Consider the following 15,024-nt stretch of genomic DNA (forward strand, 5'->3'; position numbering starts at 1 on the left):
TGCCTTACAAAGGGTGCCACAGTCAGCACACTACACTCTTTATTTGTAAAGAGTCCCTTACATTCCTGTGTCTTTGGTTGTCAAGGCAGCTTAGCTTAGCTGGCTATTAATGGTTTAATAATTCATTCAGTAATTACTGAACAACCACTATGCACTAAAAAGTGGGGAGAAGAGTATCGTGGAGAACACAGTGAAAATAATCCTTGCCCTCAAAGAGCTGAAAGTTTAATAGCATGATGCATACAATTAGAATAGGAAATGACGATACTAGGTAACAGAGCCAGAAGGAAGGCAGGATGTGCGGTGCAGGGCCACCAGGTGCAGAACTGGGCAGGCAGCTAAACTTGTACACACAGGGAAACAGTGGATAAATGGGCTCACGCCCTGGACGGAGGGATAAATAGGTGCAATATGCCAAAGGCAACCACCACAAAAGAAGACAATGACATTTAGGTGGCACTTTACATATAGTATTAATTATACAGGGGCAGGCAAACAGGTTTACAGTTGTGAGCACATAAAACAGTTTATTCTTGTATCATTTATTAATTATTGTAATTTCCATACAAACATCTGTAAACCTACTTTTGCCCCATCCTGTACATACAATATGAATGTATTAATCACATATATTAATTGATTCATCCCTTACAACAACCACATAGGTGTGCGTGGAGTCACCCTCACTTCACAGAGAGGTCGCAGCAGCAGACAGCTTAGTCTTCGCCATCACACAGCTGCTCAGGGGCAGAGGTCAGAGTTGAGCCTATGCATTCTAGAGCTGACTTCTTAACCTCTATACTATATTGCCTCTCAGAAGTACTGCCAATTGCTTTTCTTATTCTATTTTTTATCTCCTGTAATAAGAACTAAACTCTCAAGCATGCCATGTTTTTAATAGCCACCATGACTAAACTGATTAAGTAAAGTCAGAGCCTTTTCAACTTAGAGAATAAGATATGGATGGCATAACTTTAAGGGCTGACTATTACCAAATGTCTAAAGAATATATATGAAGAGACACTAAGTTTTATTAATGGTTTATAATACGTACCTCTTAAAACAAAAGCACATGAGAAAAATGGGCAAAAACTTTGCCATTATCTACTACTGCAGAATGTATTGTATGTACAACTTATGATCCAGCAGTTACACTCCTAAGCGTATCCCCAAAACAACCATGTATGCATGCGTGTATGTAAATGCATTGGCCATGCACTATAATGCTCACAGAGCCCTGTGTGTAGTAACCTTACACTGGAAGCTACCCAAATGTCTGTGCCCATCAACAGCAGTCCAGGTATGTAAACTGTGTTATAGACCACAACTAAATACTAAACAAGGAGAATGAACGATCTCTAACTGTATACAACAACACGGACAAATCTCACAAATAGGATGTTAATGGAAAAAGCCACACACACCTCACAAATAGGATGTTAATGAAAGAAGCCACATACACAAGTCTATGTCTGATATGACTCCATTTACATGAAGTACAAAACAAACAAAATCAATCAGCGTTACTGGAGAGGCTTCCCATAAAGTAAATGGGGGACTGGAGAGTGAGGCCACAGGAAGCGGGTGACATTCTGCTTCTTCCCTGGATGGTGGTTACTCAAGTGTCTTCATTTTGTGAACCTTCATTGAGTGTACACTTACACTATGTACATGTTTTTGCATATATGTTTTTTTCTAAAAAGTTAAGTGAATCCCCCTTTAATCTATATACAGATAGCAAATATTTACTTATGATGTTTCCACTATAAAGACTGCGGTCTTAGGGACAAATGCTGATTAACTATCTCAGCACTTCTTCCTTCTTCAAAGACTTGTCTGTCAACATGGAGCTCCGTGGTTTGTTTTTTTCGTTTTTTATTTATTTATTTATTCATTCTAGAAAAGAGAGAGAGAGGGGGAGAGAGAGAGAGGAGAGAGAGAAGGGGGAAGGGGCAGGAAGCATCAACTCCCATATGTGCCTTGACCAGGCAAGCCCAGGGTTTCGAACCGGCGACCTCAGCATTTCCAGGTCCACGCTTTATCCACTGCGCCAGCACAGGTCAGGTGAGCTCCATGTTTTATAGGATGTACTCGAGCTCACTCCATGCTCCCTGGAGCTTTAGCACAAGGGAATGCCCTTGTTGATCAAGCTACCCAAAAGAAAATTATTTGGAGCAACCATGAAAGATCAAGCAATTCAGTCTCATACTACTCATCACCAGAATGCTGCAGCCCTGTGTAAAGTTTCAACTTTCTCGGGAAGCAGCACGGCATATGGAAATCCTGTCCAAGGGGTCCTATACTACAATCTGTCCCTTAATTTGGAGTTAACCTTCAAGGACCCCTACCAGGACAACTTTGGCAAATGGATGTTACTCATACACCTTCATTTGGCAAACAGTCCTATGTCCACGTTACAGTGGATACATATTCTGGATTTATAGTAACCTCTGTCAGAACAGGAGAGGCTGCTAAGCATGTTATAGCTCATTCTCTGTATGCATTGTTCTATTACTGGATTTCCTAAACTAGTTAAACTGACAATGCTCCTGTATATGGAGCAAAAGCATTTACTGTATTTTGTCAAACCTTTCGAATTTATGTGTATTTCTTACAATCTTTAAAGTCGAGGTATTATTAAAGTGTACCCAACAAATATTTTAAGGTCAATTTAAAAAAATTTAAAAGGGGGGAGTCATATCCTGGAACTCCTATGGGTCTACCATATCATGCTTTTTACTTAAAATTTCTTTTGAATGCTGATGAACAAGAGACGCCAAATCTTTTTCTCCTACAAACTACTACCTTCTTTATTTGATCCAGCTAATAACACTGTTTTGTCTTTTTCCAAATAGCCCCAGATATATGGAAAAGATTTATATAGGTGGATGGGGATCCTCAAACCCCTCAGCGAGATCTTCTGAGCATGGCTTTTAAGATACCAAGAGGCAGAAAAAGCTCAATAGAGATCAGGGGAACTACCAGCTTTTAGGATACGCCCCTAAAGGCTCCAATACCCCAAAGGGGTCTCATAGGATGCCATCTGGGTCCTGCTTCAATAGTGGAAAGGAAGGTCATTGAGCTAAAGCCTGCCAGACTTACATGCCTCTGCTGTGAGGAAACAAGGACACTGGAAGGTAGGCTTCCCCCTCGCTCCCCTAAGGGAGGGTTCAGTCTCTTCCAGCCCTGCTCCAGCCACCTGTGACCTAACCTTGCCCAGAATGCTGGGGTTTGCCACTGAAGGCTGAAGGTGCCCAAGGCCGTCGGCCCCATCTACGACACTATGGACGAGTCTAGGGTATTTCTTCCAAGAAGCAGGTAAACTGATCTCATTTGCACAAGGGCCACTTAACTATGTCTTGCCTGAATAGTCAGGTTTTTTATTCTTCCCTCAAAGATCTCTGTTGTGGGTGTTGATAGTCCTATTTTCTGTTGCTTTGTTTAATATATAGTGTTTCCTTTATTCCTCCTACCTCAATACCCCACTCATATTTCAGGCTGGGACCTACTCCTAATTTAGAGCTCTCTTTCCCCCTTTTGCCAACTTCTATTATGAATCTACCTTTGCCACCCAGCTTAGTGTATCCCAAGGTTCTCTTTACCAAGCCACAGTCGCAGAGCTCCAGGGAAAAGCAACCTGGTCTCATCTCTCCAGGCAGAGGAGAACAGAAGCTCCGTTTCCACACATGCTGCAGATGGCATTTCCAGTCTACCTGAATCATTACCAGCTAGAAGCAGCGGTCATTGGGACTTGGACGTGAGCTGCAAAGTATAGAATTGTGACAATTCCAGTGCCATGCGGACTTTTCCTGGATGTGGACTTTTTCTGGACTCCTGCTCCTTGGGACAGCTCCTAACAGACTGAACTGAGGTTGGGTTGCATTTATCAGGGACTTGGCATGGTGTTGGGGCCAACTTGGACTTGGTGAACTTGTTAAGGACACTACTCTTTTATGGATTCTTGCTGTATTGGCCAAGAGTTTGCTTAAAGGCTTTAATCACTGTAAAAAAAATAGAAGACAATAAAGAAGATGTGGCACATATACACCACGGTATACTATTCATCCATAAGAAATGATGACATCGGATCACTTACAACAAAATGGTGGGATCTTGATAATATTATATGGAGTGAAATAAGTAAATCAGAAAACAACAAGAACTGCAGGATTCCACACATTGGTGGGGCATAAAAATGAGACTAAGAGACATGGACAAGAGTGTGGTGGTTACAGGGGGTGGGGGGAGGGAAGGAGGGAGAGGGGGAGGGGGAGGGGCACAAAGAAAACTAGATAGAAGGTGACGGAGGACAATCTGACTTTGGGTGAAGGGTATGCAACATAATTGAATGACAAATAACCTGGACATGTCTTCTTTGAATATATGTACCCTGATTTATTGATGTCACCCCATTAAAATTAATAAAAATTAAAAAAAAAAAGTTAAGTGGAAGTTGATATTTTAAAACACCTGGTCTATAAGTTTTAATGTATTTAATATGTAGAGAAATGTTATATCTGAGTGCTAATCATGTAACAGGTACTATATTAAAAGCTTTACATAACTGACTCTTATTTAATGCTCACAAACATCCTATAGATACAGGCACTATTATTAACTTCATTTCCCAATGAGAAATGGAGTCTCAAAATCATTAAGTAGTGAGATAGGGCAGAAAAACCAAACTCAGGCGCTCCTAACTCTAGGGAATATACCCTTAACCATCTAGCGATACTAAACTCTAGGTAAAGAATTCAGGTGATGCCAAAGCAAGAGACACAAGGGTATTGAAACTGACTCCAGGTCCTGGCTGGTTGGCTCAGCAGTAGAGTGTTGGCCTGGCGTGTAGAAGTCCTGGATTTGATTCCCAGTCAGGGCACACAGGAGAAGCACCCATCTGTTTCTCCACCCCTCCCCCTCTCCTTCCTCTCTCTCTTCCCCTCCGGCAGTCAAAGCTCCATTGGAGCAAAGTTTGCCAGGGTGCTGAGGACAGCTCCATGGCCTCCGTCTCAGGCACTAGAATGGCTCAGGCTGCAATGGAGCAATGCCCCAGATGGGCAGAGCATCGCCCCCTGGTGGGCATGCTGGGTGGATCCTGGTGGGGCACATGCGGGAGTCTGACTGCCTCCTTGCTTCTAACTTCGGAAAAATAAAAAAATTAAAAAAAAAAACTGACTCCATTTTTTTTCCAGGTGGAATCTTGAACTAAAAGAAACATTAGCGAAAATAAAAATGAAAAAAAGGAAACAATAGCCAGTCAATTTAAAAAAATAAAGAAAAAAAGAAACACTAGCCAGATTAAGGTGTAACAAGCAATAGCCTAGAGCAGGGTTCTCAAATTCAACTCAGCATGTGGGCCGCAGAGCAAGATCACAGCCGTTTGGCGGGCTGCACTAGGTCTACAAAAGGCAACTGTTATGCAACACTTTTCTCACTGCAGTTGAAAACAAAAAAAAATCAGTACAACAAGCACAATCGTACATGCAGTTTACTCAGTGTCACAAAACGACCAGAAACTGTAGTTCGCATCACAACTGCTGTTAACTAAGCTAATATCTAGCTAGGATGCTAGAGAAATGAAAAATACAAGTAGGCCCCTAGGCTTACTTAATTTTATCCAAAATATTTTGAACTTCGTGGATTAGTAGTCTGCGGGCTGCGGGCCGCGAGTTTGAGACCCCTGGCCTAGAGGTAGTTTGTTCCCACAATCAACCCCCCCCCCATGGCTGCATGCAGCAAATGTGGTCAGACCTGAGAAAATGCAAATGTGCAAAGGTTTCTAAAAATAAACACTACTTTCCTAACTCCATTCTGTCCCTTAAGATTTTTTACTCTAGTGGTATAGAGAATGTCTTTAATTTAAGAAAATATAACATGACAGAGAATATTAGTACAACTAACACAGCATTCATCTGTAACTATGCTTTCATAGGGCTGTTCTGAGAATAGGTTTATGATTCACGACCACAATGCAGGATTACCAAACCCTTTCATGGATGGAAACAGAAAAAATGCATCATATAATAAAGTGTTAACAAAGGTAACACAAGAAATAATTCCATTAGTTACAGCATTTGGCAATTTACCAATACTAAATTTACCTCTTTGGAGGGGGAAGCTGGAGAGGTGAAAATTGTCATCCAATAGGACCATACAAACATAACAAAGAACAGATGAAAAGCCACAAGGTAAACAACGGCCTTTCCTGGTAAATAAAAACAAATAACATTTCATTGAATCATGGTGAAAACAGAAAAAAGCATTACATTAAAACATAGTATTTACGGTCAGGAGGTGTAATCTAGTAAAAGTATTATTAAAGTATACTAAAGTCCTCAAATATATAAAGTCCTTCATCTGCATGATGTAACATTAGAGACATAAAGGAGCATTCTGTATTTAAGGGTTATCAGCCTGATATTATAAGTATCATAAGATTAGTCTGAGAATATATTCAATTTTATTGAGTTGCTTAAGATTTAAATTTAAACACCTCTTTCACTGATTGCATTTCAAGCTCCTCCTAAAAGTTAAGACTTTAAATGATATAAAACAGATTCCATTACCATGAACATTAAATCCAGTAAAATATGAACTGAAAATAAAAGAAGTTCCTATCACAGCAAACAATTTGTAGACGGAAAAACAAGATGAGCTACAGACTAAACCTGACAAGCTCAGCTGAGATCTGCATGATGGCCTTGCAAACTCAGAGACCTCAAGTAACCACACAGGGTAGGGTGGTCTGAAATTAAAACTTTCTAACTAAAAGTAGCTCATGGTGGGTAGTCATGTCCTAGAGAGGTATTTTTCTCTAACAAAGGTCAGTGCTTACCTGAAATGAATCTAGTCTGTCTGTTGTCTTTTGCATCTACAATAACATACCTGATAACATGCTTTTAAAAATGTAAGGATAATCTTCTTTCCCTGACCCTCTCTGAGCGAGCACCCCACCAGAGCAGGCACCAACAAACCCCCTCATTGTTATTATCATGTTACTTAACTGTTAACTATTTTATACCTGCCCATATAAAACAAACTTCAGTATATACTTTTTTTTTTTTTTTTTTTTTTTTTTTAGCGAGAGAGACAGAGAAGGACAAACAGAAAGCCATCAACCTTTGGCTTCAAGCCAGCGACCATGGGGTCATGTCTACGAGCCTGCACACAAGCTGGTGACCTCGGAGTTTCGAACCTGGGTCCTCTGCATTCCATGCCAACATTCTATCCCCTGTGCCACACCGCCTGGTCAGGCTCAGTATATACATTTTTACTTTTTATTTTTTATTTTATTTATTTTTTTTTTTTTCATTTTTCTGAAGCTGGAAACAGGGAGAGACAGTCAGACAGACTCCCGCATGCGCCCGACCGGGATCCACCTGGCACGCCCACCAGGGGCAACGCTCTGCCCACCAGGGGGCGATGCTCTGCCCATCCTGGGCGTCGCCATGTTGCGACCAGAGCCACTCTAGCGCCTGAGGCAGAGGCCACAGAGCCATGCCCAGCGCCCGGGCCATCTTTGCTCCAATGGAGCCTTGGCTGCGGGAGGGGAAGAGAGAGACAGAGAGGAAAGCGCGGCGGAGGGGTGGAGAAGCAAATGGGCGCTTCTCCTATGTGCCCTGGCCGGGAATCGATCCCGGGTCCTCCGCACGCTAGGCCGACGCTCTACCGCTGAGCCAACCGGCCAGGGCATACATTTTTACTTTTTATCCAATTCGAGATTCCAACCCCCTTTGCTTTCTCCAGCCTCTCTAATCACCAATCAATCCATGTAACCCCATTATATCTTCCCCTTTGATTCTATTGTATAAAATAAGTGGTGAAACCGCCATTTTTGGGAGCATTTTCTTAATCTGTTGAGACTTTGCTTACCAGCAATTGTTGACAGTTTGGCATAAATAAACTCATAACTAATTCTTTTGAAAAAAAGGCCTGACCAGGTGGTGGTGCAGTGGATAGAGCGTCAGTTTGGGACGATGAGAACCCAGGTTTGAAACCCTGAGGACACCAGCTTGAGCATAGGGTTATACACATGACCCTATGGTCCCTGGCTTGAGCAAGGGGTCATTGGCTGGGCTAGAACCTCCTTGTCAAGGCACATATGAGAAAGCAATCAATGAAAAACTATTGTGTTGCAACAATGAGTTAATGCTTTTCATCTCTCTCCCTTCTTGTCTGTACCCCCTGCTAAAAAGAAAAATTCTTACAGGTTTGGAAGTTTCTTACGCTGACAAATTAGCACATTAGAAAAACTCAGTTTCTGGATTGTTCAGAAAAGGTTATCTTAATTTCATTCTTTCATTCTCCTTTTCAACACAGAGTAAACAAAAAATTTTAGCCATTTTGAAGTTCTACCATAACTGTTTCCCAAGTGGATTACTGTAAGACATCAATCTGCAATATTAATTCACTGATGTAACTTCAAGTTTTTTGTTGGGTTCTGTAGTTTTTTGATTTGGAGAAAGTGGGACTGGATTCCACAAGAACAGAAAACTACTCAGGTGGTTAAATTCTAAGTTTGGGACTCATGTCACAAACCCACTGAAAAACACACAGCATACACCAGCACAAAAGTTTGAAATTCTATTCATTTTAACCCTTTGAGTAGTGAGTTTTTCTCATGCTTGCTGACCCCCAGGAGTGAGATTTTTTCAAAAAATGAAATTAGTTCCACTTACAGTTTTATTAACTTAAAATCATGTGTTTGATAACCAATTTATGGAAAGAACATACATTTGCCTTTTTTTAATGTTGCCTTATATAATTTTAAAATAAAAAGTTTTATACGATTGTATTCCAGACGGTTAGGAGGCATGAGGACGTACATGAATGTTTGTACTACTCAAAGGGTTAAGGTTCAGATTGGCCCTGGCCAGTTGGCTCAGCAGTAGAGTGTCGGCCTGGCATGTAGAAGTCTGGGGTTCGATTCCTGGTCAGGGCACACAGGAGAAGCAACCATCTGCTTCTCCACCCCTTCTCCTCTCTCTTTTCTCCTTCTGCAGCCATGGTTCGAATGGTTCCAGCAAGTTGGCCCCAGGCGCTGAGGATGGCTCTATGGCCTTGCTTCAGGTGCTCAAGTAACTTGGTTGGCGAGCAATGGAGCATTGTCCCATAGAGAGCTTGCTGGGTGGATCCCAGTCAGGGTGCATGTAGGAGTCTGTCTCTCTGCCTCCCCACCTCTCACTTAATAAAAATAAATAACTAAAGCTCAGATCAAATACTACTTCTTCCACAAAAGCCCTTCTCCATTACTTTCAGATTCATTACCCCCTCATACTTTATTTTGCTCAGACTTTAACCACTTAGATTTTTTTGTGTGTGTATTTTTCTGAAGCTGGAAACGGGGAGAGACAGTCAGTCAGACAGACTCCCACATGTGCCCGACCGGGATCCACCCAGCACGCCCACCAGGGGACGCTCTGCCCACCAGGGGGCGATACTCTGCCCATCCTGGGCGTCGCCATGTTGCGACCAGAGCCACTCTAGCGCCTGGGGCAGAGGCCACAGAGCCATACCCAGCGCCCGGGCCATCTTTGCTCCAATGGAGCCTTGGCTGCGGGAGGGGAAGAGAGAGACAGAGAGGAAGGCGCGGCGGAGGGGTGGAGAAGCAAATGGGCGCTTCTCCTGTGTGCCCTGGCCGGGAATCGAACCCGGGTCCTCCGCACGCTAGGCCGACGCTCTACTGCTGAGCCAACCGGCCAGGGCATATTTATTCATTTTAGAAAGGAGGAAAGGAGGAAGGGAGGGAGGGAGACAGTAAGATGGGGGGAGGAGCAGGAAGCATCAACTCTCATATGTGCCTTGACCAGGCAAGCCCAGGGTTTCAAACCTGCCACCTCAGCACTCTGGGCCAACTCTTTATCCACAGGTCAGGCTCATACTTTAACCACTTAATTTGACTCATTAAAGTTAGTTGCTTAATATCAATCCTCAATAAATACTGGTTATTATTACTATCTAGGCATCTTAATTTCTTTTCAAAACCTGGTTCTTTTTGTGCATTCCCTATGTCAACACTTCCCAAAGTGAAGGACTGATTGATAAAAGTTTTCACTGATTTGCAGTGAAATGAGAAAATTAAAAACAATGTTTTAAGTTTTTATAAAGCTAACGTGTATTCAGTTCAAAGTATTATTCTTCTTTTGGTCTGAGTTATTTTTCCTTATGTTTTTGGTTTTTTAAAAAATGTTCTTTTTTGGCTCTGGCCAGTGGCATATATGAATGTCCTGGGTTCGATTCCTGGTCAAGGCACACAGGAGAAGTGACCATCTGCTTCTCCACCCCTCCCTCTCCCGCAGCCAGGGGCTGGATTGTTTTGATTGGTTTGAGCATGGCCCTGGGCTCTGAGGATAGCTCAGTTAATCCCAGTGCACCAGTTTCAGATACTAAAAACAGCTTGGTACGCGAGCATCAGCCCCAAACAGAGGGTTGCTGGGTGGATCCCAGTCGGGGTGCATGCAAGAGTCAGCCTCACTATCTCCCTTCCTCTTGCCTAAAAAAATTCTTTTTAAATAAAATAACAGTATAAAATTGACAACTCCCTGGACCACAGCATTTTCTTTTGCAATTACCCTGGTTCAAAAGACAGGAAGGAAGACTTCAGGAAAACAGGGCTCGAGGACTCCTCATATCTCACAGCTCATTAGTAGAAAGTACTTCAAATTCTAGCTCACGGGGCTGGCACTCTACCGCTGAGCCAACTGGACAGGGCCCTACTTCTATTTTTAAATTAGCTTTCTTTTCACTTCCATTAAAGTTGACTGTCATCTTGGCCCTGGCTGGGTAGCTCCACTGGTTAGAACGTCATCCTGATATGCCAAGGTTGTGGGTTGGATCCGGGTCAGGGTACATATTGAGTTAACTGATGAATGCGTTAGTAAATGGAACAGGTTGATGCTTTTTTCTCTTTTTCTTTCTCTCTCTCTCTAAAAAGCAATAAATAAATTTTTAAAAGTCACCCTCACTGAAAATCCGAGCTCCTCAAAATCTGCATTTTGTATCATCTCAGCTCCTTCCAGTTGACCCTACGGTCTACACAAGGCCTCGGTATCCTTCGTTTGTTTTCCTTTGGAAAAGAACATAGGTGCTGTCTCCTCCTGTTACACCAACTGTCATCGTCTCCTAGATCTCATACTTTTATTTTTGTCTGGTCTGAAATTTAGTCAAGTTTGTCCATCCTCATCTATATACAGCTTTGGAATAATCTAGAGTTACTTTAAACTTTTTGATCATTTAGTTACTTACAACTAAGGCTAGAATGTAAAACAATGTGCTCTAAAATAATTTTTATAAACATTTAACATATTTTTAGCTCTCCAGAAAAACAAAAATAAAATGGCTTTTGCTTTTAAAAAACCGTAACCCTCAGTTACAAAACACAGGTTAAATCAATCTCTCAGCATAATGCCTGGAATATAGTAAACACTGAACAGACTACTATTATCAAATTAATGTAGGAGAGGGGCATCAGAACTGTTAACTAAAGTGAACATGAAATGACAAGCCTGCTACATGCTGCCTGAAATGAAACTCGTAACTGACAGGAGATGCAAGCAGAACACACAGCATCTGGCGACAAAGAAAATTCCTGCAGAGGCTGAGTCATAGCTACTCACCTGTACCTTACTGTTTACTCATGTTAAAGGAAAACACAAGGCCACAAAACAGACCTTGTAAAGGTGAAAGTTAATCTCAACCGTTTTCCACTCCATTTCCCATGTCAACAATTTTCCACAGAAACTACAGACAGCAGCTCAACTTCTAGAGATGGTTCTAGAGATGTTTTCAGACTCTTCTTTTTCTTTTGAGCATATAGTCTGCTAGTCTATCTGTGGAGTGGCTTTTCTACCTTGTTCTCTGTACTCAACAAAAACTGCTTTTCCACTTTAACCTCTTATCTGGCTCAAGTCTTTAATTCTTTCCTGCTTAAAGCCAAGGAACTCCCTTGGCTTGGGGCTTGAGTTCTGTTGGATAAACAGGATGTAACAAGTGTGTTAGACTTGTTTGCTTTGTACTTTGCCTGATTGGTGGGTGAGCACAAGAGGCAGTGTGTGTGTGTAGTTTATGTAAAGCTGCAGATGCTTACCCTCAGGGTGGCAAACTGTAAATAGCAGATTGCCTGCCTACTTGGGAGGAGCCATTGTTTGCTATTGTTTGCTGGAGAAGGGGTTAGCTCCCCATCCCGCCAGTTTTTTGGCTGCTGAGTTTCAAGAAAGAGAGGAAAGCAGTTTTCCCTGCCTACTTGCTCGTCCCCCACTGTGAGACTCCAGTAAGTGGTGGAATGGCCCACCATTTTCTGGATCCTTTACCGTCTGCCCAAATCCAATGGGAACCTGTATCTCCAGCATCAAAATTATGATGTAAATAATAGAAAATACTGCTTTTAAATAAGTTTGAATTACTGTGATTACTAATAATAAACTTCTGGTCACATACAGGTATATATGCTAGAAGAAATATATAAAGTAAAACTTAGCCTGACCAGGTGGTGGCACAGTGGATAGAGCATCGGACTGGGATGCGGAAGGACCCAGGTTCGAGACCCCGAGGTCGCCAGCTTAAGTGCAGGCTCATTTGGTTTGAGCAAAGCTCACCACCTTGGACCCAAGGTCGCTGGCTCCAGCAAGGGGTTACTCAGTCTGCTGAAGGCCCGCGGTCAAGGCACATATGAGAAAGCAATCAATGAACAACTAAGGTGTTGCAACGCGCAATGAAAAACTAATGATTGATGCTTCTCATCTCTCTCCATTCCTGTCTGTCTGTCCCTATCTAGCCCTCTCTCTAACTCTCTCTCTGTCTCTGTAAAAAATAAATAAAATTTGAAAAAAAAAAAAAAGTTAGCCTGACCTGTGGTGGCACAGTGGATAAGGCATTAATTGACCTGGATGCTGAGGTTGCCTGTTTGAGACCCTGGGCTTGCCAGATCATGGCATATATAAGAAGCAACTGTGAGTTGGTGCTTCCCATTCCTCCCTCCCCCCACCTTTCTCTCTCCCCTCTCTAAAATCAATAAAAATCTTTACCAGTAAATAAATAAAGCAAAGCCAAGACCAAGGTCAGAGAGCTCAGTTGGTTAGAGCATAGTCCCGAGGCCCAGATGTTGCCAGTTCAATTCCCGGTCAGGGCACATACAGTAGCAGATCGATGTTCCTGTCTCTCTCTCTCTGTCCCTTCCTCTCTCACTGAAATCAATAAAAAAATAAAGTAAAAGTAAAAAAATAAAGTAAAAGTAAATTAAATTGCAGTTAAAAGAAAAACTGACCTACAAATCAAAAAGTCTCATTCAAAAATCACCTGTAATTAAAGACAAACCAATAAGCAAACAAAAAACTTCATCAAAAGACTCTTTGGGCCTGACTTGTGGTGGCGCAGTGGATAAAGCGTCGACCTGGAAATGCTGAGGTCACCAGTTCGAAACCCTGGGCATGCATGATCAAGGCACAAATGGGAGTTGATGCTTCCAGCTCCTCCCCCCTTCTCTCTCTCTGTCTCTCCTCTCTCTCTCTGTCTTTCCCTCTCCTCTCTAAAATGAATAAATAAAAAAATTAAAAATTAAAAAAAAAAGAGACTCTTTGGGAGACAGGAGGAAAACAGCCCCAAGAAATAATGGTACAAATTAAAAGTTTTGTTGTAAGAACTTCAAAAATTCTCTGCTTTTTGTATGTGGGCATTCAAGATATGGGAGTTTTCACTTAAAGGAAGAAAAACAAGCCTACCAAGACTGAGCCTATGTTTATTCTGTTACTAAGAATTGTTTCCAAAAAAAAAAAAAAAAAAGAATTGTTTCCAGTAATAAGAATAAATGCTGCCCTGGATGGGCAGCTCAGCTGGTTAGAGTATTGTCTTGATACGCCACAGGTTTCAGTCCCCAGTCAGGGCACATACAATCTCTAAAAATCAATTTTAAAAAAGAAAAAATTTTGGCCCTGGCCGGTTAGCTCAGTGGCAGAGTGTCAGCCTGGTGTGCAGGAGTCCCGGGATCGATTCCCGGCCAGGGCACACAGGAGAAGCGCCTATCTGCTTCTCCACCCCTCCCCCTTCCTTCCTCTCTGTCTCTCTCTTCCCCTCCCGCAGCCAAGGCTCCATTGGAGCAAAGTTTGCCCAGGCACTGAGGATGGCTCTGTGGCCTCTGCCTCAGGCGCTAGAATGGTTCTGATTGCGGCAGAGCATCACCCCCTGGTGGGCATGCCAGGTGGATCCCGGTTGGGCGCATGCGGGAGTCTGTCTGACTGCCTCCCCGTTTCCAACTTCAGAAAAATAAAAAATAAATAAAAATAAAAATTTTTTTAAAACGGTTTCATATCTAGAAATCCTCTGGCTAGTCATATTTCAAATCAAATTTTATTTTTGAAACTTGATCTCAAAAGACCCAACATATTATTTTACCTCAGTGAATTTAGAGTAAATATTTTTCCCTCAAGGTATTATTTTTTGACTAGTCATTATAAAAACTTTAAGACTTTTTTGTGTGTGTGCGTGACAGAGAGAGAGAGAGAGAGGGAGACACAGATAAGGACAGACAAACAGGAAAGGAGAGAGATGAGAAGCATCACCTCTTCATTGCAGCTCCTCAGCTGTTCAATGACTGCTTTCTCATATGTGCCTGGGGCGGGGGAGGGGGGGGTACAGCCAAGCGAGTGACCCCTTGTTCAAGCCAGAGACCTTTGGGTTCAAGATGGTGAGCCCTGCGTGACCAAGCGGTGGCGCAATGGATAGAGCGTTAGACTGGGATGCGGAAGGACCCAGGTTCGGGACCCAAGGTCGCCAGCTTGAGCGTGGGCTCATCTGGTTTGAGCAAAAGCTCACCAGCTTGGACCCAGGGTTGCTGGCTCAAGCAAGGGGTTGCTCGGTGTGCTGAAGGCCCACGATCAAGACACATATGGAAAAGCAATCAATGAATAACTAAGGTGTTGCAACGAGAAACTGATGATTGATGCTTCTCATCTCTCCGTTCCTGTCTGTCTGCCCCTGTCTATCCCTCTCTCTGACACTCCGTCTCTGTAAAAAAAATAATAATAAATTAAA

General features: G+C 42.5%; 1 protein-coding gene across 4 annotated transcripts in view; it reads right to left on the minus strand.

The window, feature by feature from the left end:
* ZDHHC20 (zinc finger DHHC-type palmitoyltransferase 20) overlaps positions 1 to 15,024 on the minus strand; it is an 85,696-nt gene that overhangs the window by 48,187 nt on the left and 22,485 nt on the right. For all 4 annotated transcript variants that reach the window (XM_066259024.1, XM_066259026.1, XM_066259025.1 and 1 more), the window contains one exon: positions 6,102 to 6,205. In XM_066259024.1, the coding sequence (XP_066115121.1) occupies positions 6,102 to 6,205 (104 nt within the window). The remainder of the gene's footprint in view (positions 1 to 6,101; positions 6,206 to 15,024) is intronic.

The sequence above is a fragment of the Saccopteryx bilineata genome, chromosome 2 (genome assembly GCF_036850765.1).
Source record: "Saccopteryx bilineata isolate mSacBil1 chromosome 2, mSacBil1_pri_phased_curated, whole genome shotgun sequence".
Taxonomy (NCBI): Eukaryota; Metazoa; Chordata; class Mammalia; order Chiroptera; family Emballonuridae; genus Saccopteryx; species Saccopteryx bilineata.